Source organism: Cherax quadricarinatus, chromosome 3 (assembly GCF_038502225.1).
Source record: "Cherax quadricarinatus isolate ZL_2023a chromosome 3, ASM3850222v1, whole genome shotgun sequence".
Classification (NCBI taxonomy): Eukaryota; Metazoa; Arthropoda; class Malacostraca; order Decapoda; family Parastacidae; genus Cherax; species Cherax quadricarinatus.
Genome location: NC_091294.1, coordinates 16,607,741 through 16,631,035, shown reverse-complemented (window position 1 = coordinate 16,631,035; position 23,295 = coordinate 16,607,741). Strand labels below are relative to the sequence as shown.

The window sequence follows — 23,295 nt, the reverse complement described above, 5'->3', positions numbered from 1 at the left end:
AGGCACAGATCACTCTTTGATGTTTCTCGTCTCCATCTCACGCTATGCAAAAGCTCAATGCACATAAAAGGCCCTAAAATCTGGAATTCATTACCTGTGAATATAAAAGAAACACTGTTTATAAATTCAAGTCTCTTCTCAAAAATCACTTACTCACCCACAACTAAATAAATACTGAATAATTGTATCTCATAAATTGTATCTCATATATGTATCTCATTACTGTATCTCATAAATGTCAACCTGTGACCCAATCAAACTTTGTTACTATTTAATTTCATTACCTAACAGAATACTCCACTCTACTGATTACACAGCAACACAGTAAATGACCATATGACCTGTCTTTGTAATACTCATTTGTACTAAATTGTTATCTATTTTACAATAATTTTTGTACCACTGAATATATCATTGCTTAGTTAATCTTAAGTAAATTTTAAGCCTGCCCATAATGCTCTGCATACAAGGGGCTTTGGCATGCTGCACTTTAAAAAATTGTATTCCTTGTACTTCTCTGTATCATGTTCAAATAAATAAATAAATAAATGTATCAGAAATCTTCCCTATGAGGATAGACTGAGGGCCCTGAATCTGCACTCTCTAGAAAGGCGTAGAATTAGGGGCGATATGATTGAGGTGTATAAATGGAAGACAGGAATAAATAAAGGGGATGTAAATAACGTGCTGAAAATATTTAACCTAGACATGACTCGTAGCAATGGTTTTGTGGAAAATTGCATTTATCTGAATGTATCCTTATGTACATAACAGTAAATGAACAGATAATTATTATTTATCAGTTAGACAAGTAGGAATTTGGGACACCTAGGTTGCAAAAAATGTCCCCCTTCGATACCTACCACTTTCATATCCACAAGTTGCTCTGGACCTATTAATCATAAATGAAATATACATACACCAGGAATTCTGGTAAATATATAAATTTGTGGACTGTATATTAAAAAATGATTATATATAAATTCACATATACATAACAGAAGGAAAATATATCTTAATATCACTCACCAATTTGACTGGATATTAAGTTGTATCATACTCAGAAAAACCTCACTAACTAAATTTATGAAAACACTGGCCAGAATTATACACAAATCTAGAGAGCTTACCTGAGGTTCCTGGAGCTGTCTTGTCCAGTCGTCTGATATCTCAAGTTATGCAGGAATGCACATCCACCAATTTCGCCTCCTATTTGAGAGGTGTCAATCCAATTTTAACCTCTAGAGCACGAAAAATTCTTCACATTATATTAACGTTGTACACAATTCAAAACCAAGATGGCGAGTGTCCCTTTCTGCGCAGGCGCAGCTTCCAGTTTCCCATTTTCGATAACATACTTCTTTTAAAAATACAATATAGGGCATCTATTTACATATAAATTACCGTATTTCTGGAAAATATACAGTATTTTCCACAGGTTTTAAGTTGGAAAAATTCAGATTCAGGAAGGATATAGGAAAACACTGGTTTGGTAATAGAGTTGTGGATGAGTGGAACAAACTCCCAAGTACAGTTATAGAGGCTAAAACGCTGTGTAGTTTTAAAAATAGGTTAGATAAATACACGAGTGGGTGTGGATGGGTGTCAGTTGGACCTGATTAGCTTGTGCTACTAGGTCAGTTGCCGTGCTCCTTCCTTAAGTGGATGTGACCTGACCTGACTAGGTTGGGGCACTGGCTTAAGCCGGTATGAGACTTGGACCTGCCTCGCATGGGCCAGTAGGCCTGCTGCAGTGTTCCTTCTTTCTTATGTTCTTAAGATAACCTCAGAAACAATCAAGACCTATCTATTATATGTGGAAACGCTAAATCACTATAGGGAGTTAAACGGTGCCTAGGAAATGCGAGACAAATGAGATTTGATCCAAAGGGGAGTAACGCTAATTGCTTGGATGAAGAGCCCATCACCAAGTACCTACCTTACAGGCTTGTACCAGACAGCTGATGTCAATACCATTGACTGGACTGGAGTTACTGGAGTTGGTAACTGGACAGGAATCACACAGGTTCATAAAAGTAAACATTTACTTTTTCTTCGTGTTTCAAATACTGCAACTAATGAAGTTTGTCAGCAAAAATGTCTTGGGGTCTAATTGGATACTACCGGTCTAGCACATGTTAATCCCTAAGCTGGAGACTAAAGTTAACACTGGGTGTATATGTACTGAGGGAAATACTTCTGTGTATACACACCCTACTTATCAGTGAACATTTTCTATTCAACTTTTTACCACAAGCTTTAATAAATAACCTTTATTCAAGTTCAATTTTATGTATTATCTAATTGCTATTTTTGAAATAAGAATAACCCAGTAAAGTCAAATATGAATTTTGCTGGTGCAGATATAAGAACATAAGAACGATGGAACACTGCAGAAGGCCTACTGGCCCATGCGAGGCAGGTCCAAGTCTCCTACCGGCTTAAGCCAATGCACCCAACCTAGTCAGGTCAGGTCACATTGACTTAAGGGAGGAACACGGCAACCGACCTGGTAGCACAAGCTATCAGGTCTAACTCACACCCACCCACATCTACTCATGTATTTATCCAACCTATTTTTAAAGCTACACAACGTTCTGGCCTCTATAACGGTATTTGGGAGTTTGTTCCACTCATCCACAACTCTATTACCAAACCAGTACTTTCCTATATCCTTCCTGAATCTGAATTTTTCCAACTTAAAACCATTGCTGCGAGTCCTGTCTAGGCTAGATATTTTCAGCACACTATTTACATCCCCTTTATTTATTCCTGTCTTCCATTTATACACCTCAATTATATCCCCCCTAATTCTACGTCTTTCTAGAGAGTGCAGTTTCAGGGCCCTTAGTCTATCCTCATAGGGAAGGTTTCTGATACATGGGATCAACTTTGTCATCCTCCTTTGTACATTTTCCAGAGAATTTATATCCATTCTGTAATACGGTGACCAAAACTGTGCAGCATAATCTAAATGAGGCCTAACCAAGGATGTATAGAGTTGAAGAACAACCTGAGGACTCCTATTATTTATGCTTCTTGATATGAAGCCAAGGATTCTATTAGCTTTATTGCGAACACTTATGCACTGTTGTCTTGGTTTCAGATTACTGCTAACCAGAACTCCTAAATCTTTTTCGCAATCCGTAATATTAAGATCTACATTATTTAGTTTATATGTGGCATGGTTATTGTCCTGTCCAACATTTAGAACTTTGCATTTGTCTATATTAAACTGCATCTGCCACTTCTCCGACCACTGCATCAGTCTATTCAAATCTTCCTGGAGTGCTCGAATGTCCTCGTCAGAATGAATTCGACGGCCTATTTTGGTGTCATCGGCAAACTTGCCGATGTCGCTCTTTATGCCCTCATCTATGTCGTTTATGTAGATTGTGAACAGCAGGGGGCCCAACACTGACCCCTGTGGAACACCGCTCGTGACGCTTCCCCACTCTGATTTCTCCCCATTTATGCAAACTCTCTGCTGCCTATTTGTCAACCATGCCTCTATCCAGGAAAAAATTTCTCCTCCTATTCCATGTGCTTTAATTTTCCTCAATAGTCTCTGATGTGGGACCCTGTCAAAAGCCTTACTGAAGTCCATATACACAATATCATATTCATTACCATGATCTACCTCCTCAAATACCTTAGTGAAAAAAGTTAATAAATTCGTAAGGCAGGAACGCCCCTTTGTAAAACCATGCTGAGATTCGTTGATTAATTTATGCTTTTCAAGGTGGCTACGAACTGCCTCGGCAATTGAACATTAAAATGGTATAAAATACCGACAGGTTGTTAGGTAAGACACATATGCAACAGTTAGGTATCTTTATTATGAATAAAGATACCTAACTGTTGCATATGTGTCTTACCTAACTGCCTCGGCAATTATTGATTCCATAAATTTTCCCACTATGGAGGTTAGGCTTATTGGTCTATAGTTCGAAGCTAAGGACCTGTCACCTGTTTTGAAAATAGGTATCACATTTGCCATTTTCCACTTATCTGGCACCATGCCAGTTTGTAGTGATATGTTGAAAAGATTAGCCAAAGGTGTGCTAAGCTCCTCTTTACATTCCTTTAGAACCCTTGCATACAGTTCATCAGGGCTTGGGGATTTGTTAGGTTTTAATTTATCTATTTGCCTAAGGACCATGTCACTTGTGACCCTAATAGTGCACAGTTTATTATCGTCCTGTTCTACATAATTTATCATTACTGGAATATCGCTGGTATCCTCCTGTGTAAAAACTGAGAGGAAGTATGTGTTAAAAATTCTACACATTTCCTTATCACTGTCAGTGAGCTGACCCATCTTGTTCCTCATCCTTATATCCGACATAGACAAGGATGTCAGCCACAGCACCGTGTCTTCCTTTGCAGATGACACCCGAATCTGCATGACAGTGTCTTCCATTGCAGACACTGCAAAGCTCCAGGCAGACATCAACCAAATCTTTCAGTGGGCTGCAGAAAACAATATGAAGTTCAACGATGAGAAATTTCAATTACTCAGATATGGTAAACATGAGGAAATTAAATCTTCATCAGAGTACAAAACAAATTCTGGCCACAAAATAGAGCGAAACACCAACGTCAAAGACCTGGGAGTGATCATGTCGGAGGATCTCACCTTCAAGGACCATAACATTGTATCAATCGCATCTGCTAGAAAAATGACAGGATGGATAATGAGAACCTTCAAAACTAGGGAGGCCAAGCCCATGATGACACTCTTCAGGTCACTTGTTCTATCTAGGCTGGAATATTGCTGCACACTAACAGCACCTTTCAAGGCAGGTGAAATTGCCGACCTAGAAAATGTACAGAGAACTTTCACGGCGCGCATAACGGAGATAAAACACCTCAATTATTGGGAGCGCTTGAGGTTCCTAAACCTGTATTCCCTGGAACGCAGGAGGGAGAGATACATGATTATATACACCTGGAAAATCCTAGAGGGACTAGTACCGAACTTGCACACGAAAATCACTCACTACAAAAGCAAAAGACTTGGCAGACGATGCACCATCCCCCCAATGAAAAGCAGGGGTGTCACTAGCACGTTAAGAGACCATACAATAAGTGTCAGGGGCCCGAGACTGTTCAACTGCCTCCCAGCACACATAAAGGGGATTACCAACAGACCCCTGGCAGTCTTCAAGCTGGCACTGGACAAGCACCAAAAGTCGGTTCCTGACCAGCCGGGCTGTGGCTCGTACGTTGGTTTGCGTGCAGCCAGCAGCAACAGCCTGGTTGATCAGGCTCTGATCCACCAGGAGGCCTGGTCACAGACCGGGCCGCGGGGGCGTTGACCCTCGGAACTCTCTCCAGGTAAACTCCAGGTAAGATCTACCTGGAGTTCATTACCTTTGTAACTCGTTCAGCTATCATAACTTTGGGGTCCAGTCACTGGACCCATTATGTACCTTTGTAATCTTTTGACTACCGCCCACAGGATGGGTATAGGGTGCATAATAAAGATATTAAACTAAAGTGTGTGTGTGTGTGTGTGTGTGTGTGTGTGTGTGTGTGTGTGTGTGTGTGTGTGTGTGTGTGTGTGTGTGTGTGTGTGTGTGTGTGTGTGTGTGTGTGTGTTAGTTACCATTTTGTCCTAGGCACATGTCGATTAGACACTAGGCCTGTTGTATATGAGTACGTGTGTGTGTGTGTGTGTGTGTGTGTGTGTTAGTTACCATTTTGTCCTAGGCACATGTCGATTAGACACTAGGCCTGTTGTATATGAGCACGTGTGTGTGTGTGTGTGTGTGTGTGTGTGTGTGTGTGTGTGTGTGTGTGTGTCTGTGTCTGTGTTAGTTACCATTTTGTCCTAGGCACATGTCGATTAGACACTAGGCCTGTTGTATATGAGCACGTGTGTGTGTGTGTGTGTGTCTGTGTTAGTTACCATTTTGTCCTAGGCACATGTCGATTAGACACTAGGCCTGTTGTATATGAGCACGTGTGTGTGTGTGTGTGTGTGTCTGTGTGTCTGTGTTAGTTACCATTTTGTCCTAGGCACATGTCGATTAGACACTAGGCCTGTTGTATATGAGCACGTGTGTGTGTGTGTGTGTGTGTGTGTGTGTGTGTGTGTGTGTGTGTGTGTGTGTGTGTGTGTGTGTGTGTGTGTGTGGTGTGTGACTCAACAATCAATATTTGCACCAATAACTCATTACAGTTGTGACCGGGTGTGGAAGTGTGAATTGCTCATTACTCTATAATTTGTTCATGATTGTAGCCATGTATAAACGTAAGTAACCATTCTACAGAATTCATTACCTTTGTAACTTGTGAGCTCATTACCTTTGTACCTAGTTCAGCTATCAAAACTTTGGGGGCCCAGTCCCTGGACCCATTACGTACCTCTGTAATCTGTAAATACCTTTGTAACGTTTCATGATTGTGACCAGACCTACCTGGAGTTCATTACCTTTGTAAATTGTGAGTTCATTACCTTTGTAAATTGTGAGTTCATTACCTCTGTAACTTGCTCAGCTATCAAAACTTTGGATTCCAGTCCCTGGACCAATTATGTACCTCTGTAATCTTTTGACTACCGCCCACATGATGGGTATGGGGTGCATAATAAACATATTAAACTAACATATGGGCATGGCATTTTCTAGGGTGGTCATAGTTGCACGTCCCGTCTGTTTTTCCAGATTTCCCATGTCTGCAGATACCAAGTGCATAGTATGTGCACAGGCTTGGTTTCCGTTTGCCTTGGGTTTCTGTGACTGTATTCCCTGTTGGTGCATGTTTCCATGTCTTATTCCTATCCTCCCTAGCACCAACAATGGAGCTCCCACCAGTTGTTTTTGGTAATATATCCTCACTATTGGTAGTGAAGTCCTCTTGTTTGCTATTTCCTGTGGTATTTCTAGTTTGCAATATTTGTTTTATCTTATCTTTGACTACACTTGTTTCCCCACTATGGCTCCTGTCCCCTATGAGGTCATTTATATGTATTCCTTCCTGCGTATAATTCCCGACTACCTGGACAAAATCTCCAGCTTCACCATTACTGTCTCCCAGGACAGCACCTCCAGCTTCACCATTACTGTCTCCCAGGACAGCACCTCCAGCTTCACCATTACTGTCTCCCAGGACAGCACCTCCAGCTTCACCATTACTGTCTCCCAGGAGAGCACCTCCAGCTTCACCATTACTGTCTCCCAGGACAGCACCTCCAGCTTCACCATTACTGTCTCCCAGGACAGCACCTCCAGCTTCACCATTACTGTCTCCCAGGACAGCACTATCGGCCCCACATTTACTGACTACCAGGACATCACCTCCAGCCTTACAGTTTCTGACTACATGGCCAGTATCAAGGGCAGTACCATTCAGCCCAGACTTTTTATGTTCCCATCTGTTGTAGAAAGCTTCCAGGTTTTCTATGAAAGCAGCTTTGATGTTATCCTCTTTTAATACCCTTGTGATTTTAGTCCACAGATTTATCTCATTTGGGCATACCCAAAAACACTTCCCTGTTTTAATACTGCTAGGATCTGTGTTGCTTAGTTTATCTTCCCAGCATATATCGGTTAGGACTTGATTTACTTGGTCCCATTTTATGTTTTTGTTATTAAAGTTGAATTTGGTGAATGCTCCCTCGTGACTAATCTCATTATGTCGGTCTGGGGCTCTGCGCATACATGTCTGAACCTCGATTATGTTGTGATCTGAGTATATTGTTTTTGATATGGTGACATTTCGTATCAGATCATCATTGTTAGTGAAGATGAGGTCTAGTGTATTCTCCAGTCTAGTAGGCTCTATTATTTGCTGGTTTAAATTGAATTTTGTGCAGAGATTTAAAAGCTCGTGTGTATGTGAGTTTTCGTCAGAGCTACCTCCTGGTGTTATCACTGCCTGGAGTTTACCTGGAGAGAGTTCCGGGGGCCAACGCCCCCGCGGCCCGGTCTGTGACCAGGCCTCCTGGTGGATCAGAGCCTGATCAACCAGGCTGTTGCTGCTGGCTGCACGCAAACCAACGTACGAGCCACAGCCCGGCTGATCAGGAACTGACTTTAGGTGCTTGTCCAGTGCCAGCTTGAAGACTGCCAGGGGTCTGTTGGTAATCCCCCTTATGTGTGCTGGGAGGCAGTTGAACAGTCTCGGGCCCCTGACACTTATTGTATGGTCTCTTAACGTGCTAGTGACACCCCTGCTTTTCATTGGGGGGATGGTGCATCGTCTGCCAAGTCTTTTGCTTTCGTAGTGAGTGATTTTCGTGTGCAAGTTCGGTACTAGTCCCTCTAGGATTTTCCAGGTGTATATAATCATGTATCTCTCCCTCCTGCATTCCAGGGAATACAGGTTTAGGAACCTCAAGCGCTCCCAGTAATTGAGGTGTTTTATCTCCGTTATGCACGCCGTGAAAGTTCTCTGTACATTTTCTAGGTCGGCAATTTCACCTGCCTTGAAAGGTGCTGTTAGTGTGCAGCAATATTCCAGCCTAGATAGAACAAGTGACCTGAAGAGTGTCATCATGGGCTTGGCCTCCCTAGTTTTGAAGGTTCTCATTATCCATCCTGTCATTTTTCTAGCAGATGCGATTGATACAATGTTATGGTCCTTGAAGGTGAGATCCTCCGACATGATCACTCCCAGGTCTTTGACGTTGGTGTTTCGCTCTATTTTGTGGCCAGAATTTGTTTTGTACTCTGATGAAGATTTAATTTCCTCATGTTTACCATATCTGAGTAATTGAAATTTCTCGTCGTTGAACTTCATATTGTTTTCTGCAGCCCACTGAAAGATTTGGTTGATGTCCGCCTGGACCCTTGCAGTGTCTGCAATGGAAGACACTGTCATGCAGATTCGGGTGTCATCTGCAAAGGAAGACACGGTGCTGTGGCTGACATCCTTGTCTATGTCGGATATGAGGATGAGGAACAAGATGGGAGCAAGTACTGTGCCTTGTGGAACAGAGCTTTTCACCGTAGTTGCCTCGGACTTTACTCTGTTGACGACTACTCTCTGTGTTCTGTTAGTGAGGAAATTATAGATCCATCGACCGACTTTTCCTGTTATTCCTTTAGCACGCATTTTGTGCGCTATTACGCCATGGTCACACTTGTTGAAGGCTTTTGCAAAGTCTTTATATATTACATCTGCATTCTTTTTGTCTTCTAGTGCATTTAGGACCTTGTCGTAGTGATCCAATAGTTGAGACAGACAGGAGCGACCTGTTCTAAACCCATGTTGCCCTGGGTTGTGTAACTGATGGGTTTCTAGATGGGTGGTGATCTTGCTTCTTAGGACCCTTTCAAAGATTTTTATGATATGGGATGTTAGTGCTATTGGTCTGTAGTTCTTTGCCGTTGCTTTACTGCCCCCTTTCTGGAGTGGGGCTATGTCTGTTGTTTTTAGTAACTGTGGGACGACCCCCGTGTCCATGCTCCCTCTCCATAGGATGGAAAAGGCTCGTGATAGGGGCTTCTTGCAGTTCTTGATGAACACAGAGTTCCATGAGTCTGGCCCTGGGACAGAGTGCATGGGCATGTCATTTATCGCCTGTTCGAAGTCATTTGGCGTCAGGATAACATCGGATAGGCTTGTGTTAATCAAATTTTGTGGCTCTCTCATAAAAAATTAGTTTTGATCTTCGACTCTCAGTCTGGTTAGCGGCTTGCTAAAAACTGAGTCATACTGGGACTTGAGTAGCTCACTCATTTCCTTGCTGTCATCTGTGTAGGACCCATCTTGTTTAAGTAGGGGCCCAATACTGGACGTTGTTCTCGATTTTGATTTGGCATAGGAGAAGAAATACTTTGGGTTTCTTTCGATTTCATTTATGGCTTTTAGTTCTTTCCACGATTCCTGACTCCTAAAGGATTCTTTTAGCTTAAGTTCGATGCTTGCTATTTCTCTGACCAGTGTCTCCCTACGCATTTCAGATATATTGACCTCTTTTAGCCGCTCTGTTATTCTTTTCCGTCGCCTGTAAAGGGAGCGCCTGTCTCTTTCTATTTTACATCTACTCCTCCTTTTTCTTAGAGGAATAAGTCTTGTGCATACATCGAGTGCCACCGAGTTAATCTGCAACAACATTATTTGCTATATTCCTCCATTTTAGGTGCCTTAAGATGAAATCCCCCAGGACCAAGATGTTGGGGGCAGGAGCTGGCAGATTTTCCAGACAGTGGTCAGTTTTTAACAGCTGTTCCTGGAATTGCTGGGACGTTGCATCCGGAGGCTTGTAGACTACCACAATGACTAGGTTTTGGTTCTCGATCTTTACTGCTAAAACTTCCACTACATCATTTGAGGCATTAAGCGGTTCTGTGCAAACAAGTGACTGCTGCGATGTACAGGCCAACCCCTCCCCCCCTCTTGTGCCTGTTCACTCTGTTGCCTCTGTATATTATTATTATAATAAAAAAAAGCACTAAGCTGTCTCCTCTGTATAGGTTGTAACCTGGGATCCATATTTCGTTGTCCAAGTGATCCTTTATGTGGGTCTCTGTGAAAGCCGCGAACATTGCATTTGCCTCGGCAAGCAGTCCACGGATGAAAGGTATTTTGTTGTTCGTTGCTGGCTTTAGACCCTGTATATTTTCAAAGAAGAATGTCATCGGACTGGTGGTATTGTTGGTACTGGGGGGGGGGACTTTTTTCTGTTGTTTAGGAGTGGAGGCTATCGACTGTGGTTCCACTCCAGGAATGACTGGATTTGGTGTACGATTTCCGCCATTTCCTGCCAGTTTTTTTTCCTTCCTGGCGCTAAAAAACCTCTCCCTCTTGAGTGGCTGTGGCTACCCAGGTTTTCCCATGGCCTGGATGTTTTGTATCTTTTTGTACCCTTTAGATGGTGTGCCTGGCAATTTAAGTTATAGCACAGTCTTTCCTGTACTGAAGAGGGACACATTTCAGGGTGAAAAAGCTTACAGTAAGGGAGTTAGCATTTTCCTGTTGTCATATGGGCACGGCATTTTCTAGGGTGGTCATAGTTGCACGTCCCATCTGTTTTTCCAGATTTCCCATGCCTGCAGATACCAAGCGCATAGTATGTGCACAGGCTTGGTTTCCGTTTGCCTTGGGTTTCTGTGACTGTATTCCCTGTTGGTGCATCTTTACCTGTCTTATTCCTATCCTCACTAGCACCAACAATGGAGCTCTCACTAGTTGTTTTTGGTAATATATCCTCACTATTGCTAGTGGAGTCCTCTTGTTTGCTATTTCCTGTGGTATTACTAGTTTGTAATATTGGTTTTATCTTGTCCTTGACTACCCTTGTTTCCCCACTACAGCTCCTGTCTCCCATGAGGTCATTTATATGCATTCCCTCCTGCATATATTTCCTGACTACCTGGACAAAATCTCCTGCTTCACCATTACTGTCTCCCAGGACAGCACCTCCAGCTTCACCATTACTGTCTTCCAGGACAGCACTATCAGCCCCACATTTACTGACTACCGGGGCAGCACCTCCAGCCTTACAGTTTCTAACTACATGGCCAGCACCAAGGGTGATACCATCCAGCCCAGACTTTTTATTTTCCCATCTGTTATAGAATGCTTCCAGGTTTTCTATGAAGGCTGCTTTGATGTTATCCTCTTTTAATACCAATATGATTTTAGTCCACAGATTTATCTCATTTGGGCATACCCAAAAACACTTCCCTGATTTAATACTGCTTGTAGATAGTTCTTGGATATCTGCCCAAGGGGCGTGACACCAGTTTTCACAAAAATGACAATTTATCCATGCGGAAGCCCGTTTGTTTGATTGACTGCAGACTACACAGAGCTTCAAAATGATTTGAATGGTTGATTTACTCTAATTCTACTAGTAACCTCTTGAATATTCTACTAATAACCTCCTTAAAGTGAAGCTCTAGCTATTTGTATTTCTATTTCTAACTGTACTTGTATATTAATACAGCTTACCAGAGTACGTTTGTTTTATATTTATTGTTTGTTCAGACATTGAGGACATCACATAATTCCTATGAGTGTTCCTCTGTAGAGACCTTTAACAATGACCTTGTGAGCAGTATTCAGAACTACTTAGAGCTGCCACTGAAACCTCTTGGTACTCTAAACCCAACAAACTTCCATAATAATCATACCTCCTTCAAAAACCATACTTATTACAATGATTCTAAACTTCGTACACTGAAACGTACTGCTCGCAGACTAGGCCTAGCCTATAGAAAACATCGTACCCCTGGAATGCTGAGGCTCTTTCAAACTGCCCTTGCTGCTGCCAGAGAGCGTATGTCAGAACTGCGGCAAACAGACTGGGAAAAAATTGTCAACGGTCTTAATGCTCGCACCCCATTTAGCCGGGTATGGAGGAACATAAATAGAATTAAGGGTAAAGTAAAAGGACACAAGTGCAACTAATGTGACATTTATTGTGGCAATGTTTCGCTCTCCAGGAGCTTTATCAAGCTTGATAAAGCTCCTGGAGAGCGAAAAGTTGCCACAATAAATGTCACATTAGTTGCACTTGTGTCTTTTTACTTTACATATTGTCGGTAATTCTACTAACTTTATTACAGAATTAAGGGTAACAGAACTGGGCAGATCGCACACCCTCATCCCTTACATAGGGCGAATGAGTTAGTCAGTGCTTGGGCTGCTACATCTAGCTATGACAATCTTCCCAGTACCACACAGGCAAAATTAAATGACAAATATGATGCAAGGGAAAGACTTGTTTGCTTTATGCTCAGTAAGGCAGATGATTGCAACATTCCTTTCACTAATTATGAACTTGATGCAGCGCTAACTAAGGGCAACTCCACGTCGCCTGGTGAGGATGGTATTACTTACAACATACTCAGATTGCTGTGTCGAGTACCAGGTAATCCATTACTTGAATTATATAACATGAGCTATGTAACTAGGGAGCTCCCTCAATCTTGGACCAACAGCCTCATCATTCCAATTCCTAAGCCCAATCAACAAAATGCATTTCGCCCAATATCTCTTACTAGCTGCTTGTGTAAAACATTTGAGAGAATGATTCTTAATCGTCCCCTGTACAGAATCAAACAATTTTTGTCTCCCCGGTTACATGGTTTCATGCATGGAAGGAGCGTGCATCATTGCATAGCCACCTTTCTCACCCTGCACACTGACAGCTCATACACTACCTTCCTTGACCTTAAATCCGCTTTCGATGTGGCCAACCGACATGTAATCATTAGTGTACTTGCCAGAATGGATGTTGGAGGATGGCTTCTCCGCTGGATTAAAGGCTACCTGTCCAACAGAAAGTCGTCTGTGTTGTTCCAGGGACATAGAAGTGTAACTAAAGACTTTGAATTAGGAACACCACAGGGAGGTGTACTCAGTCCCACACTAATGCTATGCATAGTTAGCCCCATCATTATATGATTAGTTTTGCCGATGATATAATGATTCACACCACCGGATTCTCCAACACCCAAAACATTCTTAATCATGTACTAGCCTCGTGTCAGGACCTGGGTTTGATAATCTCTACTGATAAAACAAAGATACTCAATAGGCGTCCTCCTCGACAGAGAGGCACAGTTCGTCAGATCCAATTGAATGATGGGTCTCTTCTAGAATATGTAAGCAGATACAGGTATCTAGCTTTGAGGTTCCACTACTTGGACCTGTTGTAACAAGACTTTGTCGCCAATACAAAGAAAGACTGGGAGCACTTAGAGTTGTGGCTGGGTTTCACCCCAGGTATGGTGCTAATGTTCTCAGGTTTGCCAGGCGCCGTATGCTGCAGCAGTTATTTGGTTGATGTGTGTCTGACGTACTCGGTGTTATGGTCACCCCAAGGTCTTTCTCCCTGAGTGAGGTCTGTAGTCTTTGTCCACCTAGCCTATACTCTGCAGTCTTCTTTGCCCCTTCCCAATCTTCATGACTTTGCATTTGGCAGGTTGAATTCGAGAAGCCAGTTTCTGGACCACATGTCCAGCCTGTCCAGGTCTCTTTGCAGTCCTGCCTCATCCTCATCCGATTTAATTCTTCTCATCAGCTTCACATCATCTGCGAATAGGGACACTTCAGAGTCTATTCCTTCCATCATGTCGTTCGCATATATCAAAAATAGCACTGGTCCTAGAACTGACCCCTGTGGGACCCCGCTCTTCACAGGCGCCCACTGTGATAACTCTTCACGTACCATGACTCGTTGCCTCCCTGTCAGGTATTCCCTGATCTATTGCAGTGCCCTCCCTGTTATATGCGCCTGATCCTCCAGCTTCTGCACTAATCTCTTGTGGAGCACTGTGTCAAAGGCCTTCCTGCAGTCTAGAAAAATACAATCAACCCACCCCTCTCTCTCGTGTCTTACTTCTGTTACCTTGTCATAAAACTCCTGAAGGTTTGTGACAGGATTTGCCTTCCATGAACCCATGCTGGTTTTCATTTATAATCTTGTTCCGTTCCAGGGGTTCCACCACTCTCCTCCTGATAATCTTCTCCATGACTTTGCACACAATACATGTCAGAGACACAGGTCTGTAGTTTAGTGCCTCATTTCTGTTTCCTTTCTTAAATATGGGGACTACATTTGCTGTCTTCCATTTCTCAGGTAGTTGCCCAGTTTCAAGGGATGTGTTGAAGATTGTGGTTAGGGGCACCCACAGCATCTCTGCTCCTTCTCTAAGGACCCACGGGGAGATGTTGTCCGGTCCCATTGCCTTTGAGGTATCAAGGTCACTTAGCAGCTTCTGCACCTTCTCCTCGGTTGTTCGTATGTCATCCAACACTTGTTGGTATATTCCCTCTTGATGTTCCCTTCTGTGCTGTCTTCCCAGAGCCCTTCCTGTCTCTACTGTAAAAACTTCCTTAAATCTCCTGTTTAGCTCCTCACATACCTCCTGATCATTTCTTGTGAGTTCTCCACCTTCTGTCCTCAATCTGATCACCTGGTCTTTGACTGTTGTGTTCCTCCTGATGTGGCTATACAACAGTTTCAGGTCGGTCTTGATTTTCGATGCTATGTTATATTCATACTGTCGCTGGGCCTCCCTCCTTACCTGTGCATACTCGTTCCTGGCTCTGCGACTAATCTCCCTATTTTCATGTGTTCTCTGCCTTCTGTACTTTTTCCATTCTCTATTACACTTTGTTTTTACCTCCTTACACCGTCGGGTAAACCAGGGGCTCGTTCTGGTCTTCCCATTGTTTCCGTTGCCCTTGGGAATAAACCTTTCCACTGCCTCCTTGCATTTTGTTGTTACACATTCCATCATTTCATTTACTGGCTTTACTGCCAGTTCTCTGTCCCACGGAACCTCCTGCAGGAAGTTCCTCAACCCTATGTAGTCCCCTCTTTTATAGTCTGGCTTTTCCCATTCAACTCCTGTTACTCTCTCCACTTGCAACTCTACTATGTAATCAAAGCACAGAACCACGTGGTCACTAGCTCCTAGGGGACTCTCATATGTGATGTCCTCAATGTCTGAACAAACAATAAATATAAAACAAACGTACTCTGGTAAGCTGTATTAATATACAAGTACAGTTAGAAATAGAAATACAAATAGCTAGAGCTTCACTTTAAGGAGGTTACTAGTAGAATATTATTCAAGAGGTTACTAGTAGAATCAACCATTCAAATCATTATGAAGCTCTGTGTAGTCTGCAGTCAATCAAACAAACGGGCTTCCGCATGGATAAATTGTCATTTTTGTGAAAACTGGTGTCACGCCCCTTGGGCAGATATCCAAGAACTATCTACAATCAGTATTAAATCAGGGAAGTGTTTTGGGTATGCCCAAATGAGATAAATCTGTGGACTAAAATCATATTGATATTAAAAGAGGATAACATCAAAGCAGCCTTCATAGAAAACCTGGAAGCATTCTATAACAGATGGGAAAATAAAAAGTCTGGGCTGGATGGTATCACCCTTGGTGCTGGCCATGTAGTTAGAAACTGTAAGGCTGGAGGTGCTGCCCCGGTAGTCAGTAAATGTGGGGCTGATAGTGCTGTCCTAGTAGACAGTATTGGTGAAGCTGGAGGTGCTGTCCTGGGAGACAGTAATGGTGAAGCTGGAGATTTTGTCCAGGTAGTCAGGAAATATATGCAGGAGGGAATGCATATAAACGACCTCATGGGAGACAGGAGCTGTAGTGGGGAAACAAGGGTAGTCAAGGACAAGATAAAACCAATATTACAAACTAGTAATACCACAGGAAATAGCAAACAAGAGGACTCCACTAGCAATAGTGAAGATATATTACCAAAAACAACTAGTGAGAGCTCCATTGTTGGTGCTAGTGAGGACAGGAATAAGACAGGTAAAGATGCACCAACAGGGAATACAGTCACAGAAACCCAAGGCAAACGGAAACCAAGCCTGTGCACATACTATGCGCTTGGTATCTGCAGGCATGGGAAATCTGGAAAAACAGATGGGACGTGCAACTATGACCACCCTAGAAAATGCCGTGCCCATATGACAACAGGAAAATGCAAACTCCCTTCCTGTAAGTTTTTTCACCCTGAAATGTGTCCCTCTTCAGTACAGGAAAGACTGTGCTATAACTTAAATTGCCAGGCACACCATCTAAAGGGTACAAAAAGATACAAAACATCCAGGCCATGGGAAAACCTGGGTAGCCACAGCCACTCAAGAGGGAGAGGTTTTTTAGCGCCAGGAAGGAAAAAAAAACTGGCAGGAAATGGCGGAAATCGTACACCAAATCCAGTCATTCCTGGAGTGGAACGACAGTCGATAGCCTCCACTCCAAAACAACAGAAAAAAGTCCCCCTTCCCCCAGTACCAACAATACCACCAGTCCGATGACATTCTTCTTTGAAAATATACAGGGTCTAAAGCCAGCAACGAACAACAAAATACCTTTCATCCGTGGACTGCTTGCCGAGGCAAATGCAACGTTTGCGGCTTTCACAGACCCCCACATAAAGGATCACTTGGACAACGAAATATGGATCCCAGGTTACAACCTATACAGAGGAGACAGCTTAGTGCCTTTACTCTTGTATAAATCCTAGCCACACATGTGCTAGCAATTAATTGGGCTAATTATCACCCACCACACGATCGATTAAACTTGTGTACCCTATACCCACTTCCTTCAATCAGTCACTTAATTATTAAGTAATTAATTAATTTTTTTTTTTCACTGATTGCATCCGGTTCAGGAAGGACCAGCGGGCAGATGTGGAAAATTTTATAGGAGTGATTACTTGTACATACCTTAACATTACATGCATACGAGTAATCTCCTTGGGAGACAACCACGATATTGTTTACCATAGTCACCCATGTAGACATGTGAGAAAACTTAACCACCTCTGGTCACTGCACAATCTTATCCATATCTATCCGAGACCAGTATAAATTGGGTAGCACCCTCAAGTACGGCATTACTAATTAATTGTGGACTGTATAGATTATATTAGTTTAACCGAATGAAGGGGGGGGGGGTAGGTTACACATGGATATACCCATCAAGGAAAAAACACTTGTACATAATCCCACCACTTACCAGATGGTCACTTGATGTGGCTGGATCACCCATAACCTATCCAATTAAAACATACCTAACTGGCCATTATCAGTCTGCTATAACTAGAAAGGTTACTTAACTGTGGGTGATTGATCCTCCTTATTTCCTCCATTCACCATCTCTTTTCGATGTCCTGCTACACCTACACGGTTCTTATTCCAGCAGGACGAGGTATCCGTTGGTTTGTCCCGGATTAGAAGTCGTGATTCCATGAACTTCACTTTCCTCGTGACGGGAACAACGTGGTCTAGCGTGTTCACTCGGAGCAAGGCGACTTATTTCACTTCACGCATTCTCTTAACTTAGCGTTATTATCATTAATTACATTGCAATTTACAAGACGATTTAATGTCTCATAATTATTATACACATCAGAGATCACTCCATTAAGATCTGAGACCGATGAGTGATGATTAAACCAAGGGTAATTTTCCCCGGGACACAGTCCATGGCGACACGCCAGTCACCCGGTCCTACCCTTATTCACTCATTTTACCACTTTATTACGGTGGTCCCGTAAATCACGTTCCCTCACTCTCCACCAGGAACAGTTACGACACTTCCTATTATGAAATGAGGCCTATATTAATCCTTAGGCCACCGTGAACGCCAATTTCCTGGTTCTATGCTTTCCCAGCCTCCTCACTACATTCAAAACACTCCCGCCTCTCGTGCCCCAGTTCGACCTATATCCCCGCACATCCGCGCACGCGCAAAGGGAACTCTTGGTTCTGTCCTATTGTCAAATACATTTTTGACTCATATCGACACATTAAACACCTATTAGGCACTATAGCTTCGGAAAATTAAAATATTTTCCACAACTAACATCATTGACACCATAGCCTTCATTATAATGCTCACTATAGTTATCAACACAAGTATTATATTCGTCATTACTGTAATTAAGAACACCACCACCACCTTGTTCAGCAGCCTTACACTTGCTTTCACAAATTGTGACAATCTTGTTATTGGTACACTCTACACATCTTTCTTGTGTTGCTCAAGTTGTTTCAGGAGAAATTGTTGTGTTTCCAGTACCCTTATACGCGACATCAGGTTGTATACCACAGGAGCAAGACTTGGAACATCTGGAGCAACCCCATTGTCTGAGGGCAGGCATGAGCCAGTATTCAGACTCGAGGTACCTGGTAGTCCTGGGGGGTCATAATGAGGGGTACAGTTCACCATCATATATCTACTCTCGTGCAGCGCTTAACAGGAGTTACAAAATAGCTTTGTACAAACCACCTCACCGTAGATGCTACAAGTGTCAGCGCTGGGGTCACATTGCTTTTAAATACTTTAGTAAGTCACACTGGTGTGCAGTGTGTGCCAAGGCCCATCCTTCTCACCAGTGCTATGATATGATCAAGAAACACCAGACCGTTGCATTAGAATGTATCAATTGTAAGACTCCAGGAGTCACAGCTGCTCATGCTGACTGCAGAGCGAAAGCTGCCCACATCGCCAGCCGCAGGGCTCCCGCCTCACCCATCACCCCCCATGATGAGGCAATAGGCCTACCAGATACTTCATGTCTGAATACTGACCCATGCCTGAACTCAGACAATATGGTTGAGCGAGTCACTCTGGGAGTACATCAACAGAGCACGATCACGTCTGCTATCAACTGGTGTTGACACCATTTGTCTGGCTGAGTCAGCTGTCAGTCAGCCACCTGGCTCAGCTGATCGGGACTTCATACTTCCAGATGACGCTAGTCTTGCTGGGGTGGTACACAACATGCAGCTGCACATAACAGTACTGGAGAAGCAACAATGGTGTTTGAAACAACAACTTGAGCACCACGAGGAAAAACTTACAGAGGTTGCAAATGAGTACATCAACCCACAGATTGTCAGCCATTATGAAAATGAGTGTGGTGATGATGAACAAACTGATGATTGCAGTGGTGTTAATAATTACAAAAACGATGAATCTGATAGTGGTGTTTACAATCACAGTGAAGATGATAAGGGCAGTGAAGACCATCATGATAGTCAACCTGATGAGTGTAATGTATTGATAGATACTGAGTGTGGAGATGACCCGGTTGTTGATAATGGTGTATGTATCACTGGTCATAATGATGAGGGAAGTGATACATGTGATGATAGTGATGAGTGTAATAAAAGCGGAGAGGTGAGTGCGAGGGATAGTGTCACCTTCCATACATTCACAGACAAAGAGCGCAGTGACCTCTGTGTACAAAGACTCCCAAGAGGTCTCACTAATGGAAGTGCACTTAGGAGACTCATGGATAAGGATAATACTGATGATATTGATATTGATTATGTCTGTTATTTAGTAAGTTTTTTCATTTTGCTGAGAAATTGAATACTATCCCTGGACTTTTATAATGGAACCAAACTCGTATAAACTATCCATTTTAAGTTGGAATATTGCATCACTTAGAAAAAGATTTTCTGACCTGCATCATAAAGTAACCACTGAATCCATTGATATTGTGTGTCTACAAGAGTGCAGAGTCCCTGAAAAATCCCAACCCCCTAAATTGCCATCGTTTGTTGCATAGAACCTGGTATAATTCCTATGAGTGTACCTCTGTCGAGACTTTTAACAATGACCTTGTGAGCAGTATTCAGAACTTCTTAGAGCCGCCTCTGAAACCTCCTACTACTCTAAATCCAAATGACTTCCATAATAATCATAAGTCTTATAAAAATCATACCTATTACAATGATTCTAAACTTCGAACATTGAAACGTACTGCTCGCAGACTAGACCTAGCCTATAGAAACCATCGTACCCCTGAAATGCTGAGCCTCTTCCAAACTGCCCTTGCTGCTGCCAGAGAGCGTATGACAGAGCTGCGGCAAACAGACTAGGAACAATTTGTCAATGGTCTCAATGCTCACACCCCACTTAGCCGGGCATGGAGGGACATAAATAGAATTAAGGGTAACAGAACTGGGCAGATCGCGCACCCTCATCCCTTGCATAGGGCGAATGAGTTAGTCAGTGCTTGGGCTGCAACATCTAGCTATGACAGTCTTCCCAGTACCACACAGGCGAAATTAATGGACAAATATGATACAAGGGAGAGACTTGTTTGCTTTATGCTCAGCAAGGCAGATGACTGCAACATTCCTTTCACTAATTATGAACTTGATGCAGCACTAACTAACGGCAACTCCACGTCGCCTGGTGAGGATGGTATTACTTACAACATACTCAGATTGCTGTGTCGAGTACCAGGTAATCCTTTACTTGAATTATATAACATGAGTTATGTCACTGGGGAGCTTCCTAAATCATGGACCAATAGCCTCATTATTCCCATTCCGAAGCCCAATCAACAAAACTCATTTCGCCCAATATCCCTTACTAGCTGCTTGTGTAAAACATTCGAAAGGATGATTCTTAATCGTCTTATGCACAAAGTTAAGGAATTCTTGTCACCCCGGTTGCATGGCTTCATGCATGGAAGGAGTGTGCATCATTGCATTACCACCTTTCTCACTCTGCACACTGACAGCTCATACACTACGTTCCTTGACCTTAAATCCGCTTTTGATGTAGCCAACCGACATGTAAACATTAGTGAACTTGCCAGAATGGATGTTGGAGGATGGCTTCTCCGCTGGATTAAAGGTTACCTGTCCAACAGAAAGTCGTCTGTGTTGTTCCAGGGACATAGAAGTGTAACTAAAGATTTTGAATTAGGAACCCCACAGGGAGGTGTGCTTAGTCCCACCCTTTTCAACATTTTGATTAATGCCTTACTTAATGCCATGCCTAGCCAGCCCCATCATTATATGGTTAGTTTTGCTGATGACATAATGATTCACACCACCGGATTCTCCAACACCCAAAACATTCTTAATCATGTACTAGCCTCGTGTCAGGACCTGGGGTTAATAATCTCAGGGGATAAAACAAAGATACTCAACAGGCGTCCTCCTCGGCAGAGAGGCACAGTTCGTCAGATCCAGTTGCATGATGGGTCTCTTCTAGAATATGTAAGCAGATACAGGTATCTAGGCTTTGAGGTTCCACTACTTGGACCTGTTGTAACGAGACTTTGTCGCCAATACAAAGAAAGGCTGAGAGCACTTAGAGTTGTGGCAGGTTTTCATCCCAGGTATGGTGCTAATGTTAAAATTGTGAAAATGATGTATCTTGCTTATATTAGATCATTGGTTGATTATGCGGCGCCACTACTTGCACTCGTGTCTGACTGGAAGCTTGGAGGGCTGGAAAAACTGAAAAACGAAGCAATGAGGATCATCCTAGGATGCCCTCGTACTGCCAAAATTTTAAATATGCGGAAAGAACTTAATATTCCAAGCATTAGAGATCGTGTTACTGAAAGAAATATCCTTATTGGGGTCAATATGCTTAGGCTAGCCCATTCAAACCCCTGCACAGAAGCCCTCCAAACTTTCCTCAGCACTGGTGAACATCCTTCCAGATGGATCGAAAAAACTGGAACCGACCTCCGCATGAACCAGCTACATGATCTATATCAAGTTAGACAACAGAGACATTTCCCTGCTCCATGGGATATTACCCCATTCCAAACTACTATTCCTCCATTTCCCCCCAAAACTCTTCTTAAATCACAACCAAAGCTTCGTCTTGAAGCCAAACATGATGCCTTAAGCTGTATTGATAACTTAGTCACACAGAACACTCTTTCACAAATTATTTACGTCGATGGTTCTGTTCACCAGTCCACTGGTGCAGCTGGTAGTGCTGTGGAAATATGAACACAAATGCAGTATAATGTGATCCTTTATTGACTACGTTTCGCCCACACAGTGGGCTTTTTCAAGTCACAAACAGAACTGAGTGAGTTCTGTTTGTGACTTGAAAAAGCCCACTGTGTGGGCGAAACGTAGTCAATAAAGGATCACATTATACTGCATTTGTGTTCATATTTCCACTGTGTCGGTATTTTATACCATTTATTTCCAGCTGGTAGTGCTGCTGTTGTCACACAGAGTGATGGCTCTCATAAAGAAATTGGAGCACGCATCAATAACTGGGCCTCTACCCTTCAAACAGAACTGTTTGCCATACTCCTTGCACTCAAATGTGTCCATGTATCTAAGGTTGACACTTTAATTGTAACTGATTCTCTGTCATCCATAAATGCTCTCAACTCATTAAGTATAAATTGTGGCATGCTTGTGTCAGAAGCCAGACATAGATATGGTAAGATTGTGGACAGTGGAGTCAGAGTGCACATGCTGTGGATTCCATCTCACATTGGTCTTCAGATGCATGATAGAACTGATAAATTGGCTAAGCTGTATGCTTTCAAAGAGGGGGTAGATTACAATCTTGGGTTGTCAGTTAGCAGTTTGAGAACAATAATACGAAAAGAACTTCAAATGAACTTTATTGACTTAAGACTTAGGGAGATTGACACAAGTCAGTCCATCTATCATCATTCCATCATGCAGGAGGAGCCACATGTCTATGGTGCATCCAACAAGATAAGCAGACTCTTGGATGTCACTACTGCCCGGCTCCGGCTGGGTTACAAGTATCTTTGGCAGGTTAAATCACCACCACCAGATGTAGAAAAAAACGAAATGTAAACTTTGCCAGATGGACTATTGTCACACCTTGCATCATTATGTACTGGAGTGTGATCAAATTAATGAATTTAGAAACAACTCACTCAGAAATGTTCAAGAAATGGCAAAGTATTTTATCCACAGTGGTATATTGCAGACCATTCTGGAGAAATACCCTGACTTTGCTAGCTGTAAATAAAGCATTTTGTGCGCTAGTACGCCATGGTCACACTTGTCGAAGGCTTTTG

General features: G+C 42.7%; 2 protein-coding genes across 5 annotated transcripts in view; one reads left to right on the top strand and one right to left on the bottom strand.

Moving 5' to 3' along the window:
* The window catches only part of LOC128706571 (protein mono-ADP-ribosyltransferase PARP12), a 189,347-nt gene extending 187,116 nt beyond the window's left edge, over window positions 1-2,231 (bottom strand). For 2 of the 4 annotated variants that reach the window (XM_070090414.1, XM_053801507.2), the window contains exon 1: window positions 1,940-2,231. In XM_070090414.1, the coding sequence (XP_069946515.1) occupies window positions 1,940-1,977 (38 nt within the window). In that variant the 5' untranslated portion in view covers window positions 1,978-2,231. The remainder of the gene's footprint in view (window positions 1-1,939) is intronic. The other 2 variants (XM_053801504.2, XM_070090419.1) reach the window with 2 other exon arrangements.
* LOC128684112 (organic cation transporter protein-like) overlaps window positions 1-23,295 on the top strand; it is a 664,663-nt gene that overhangs the window by 245,221 nt on the left and 396,147 nt on the right. The gene's annotated exons all lie outside the window — the stretch shown is intronic.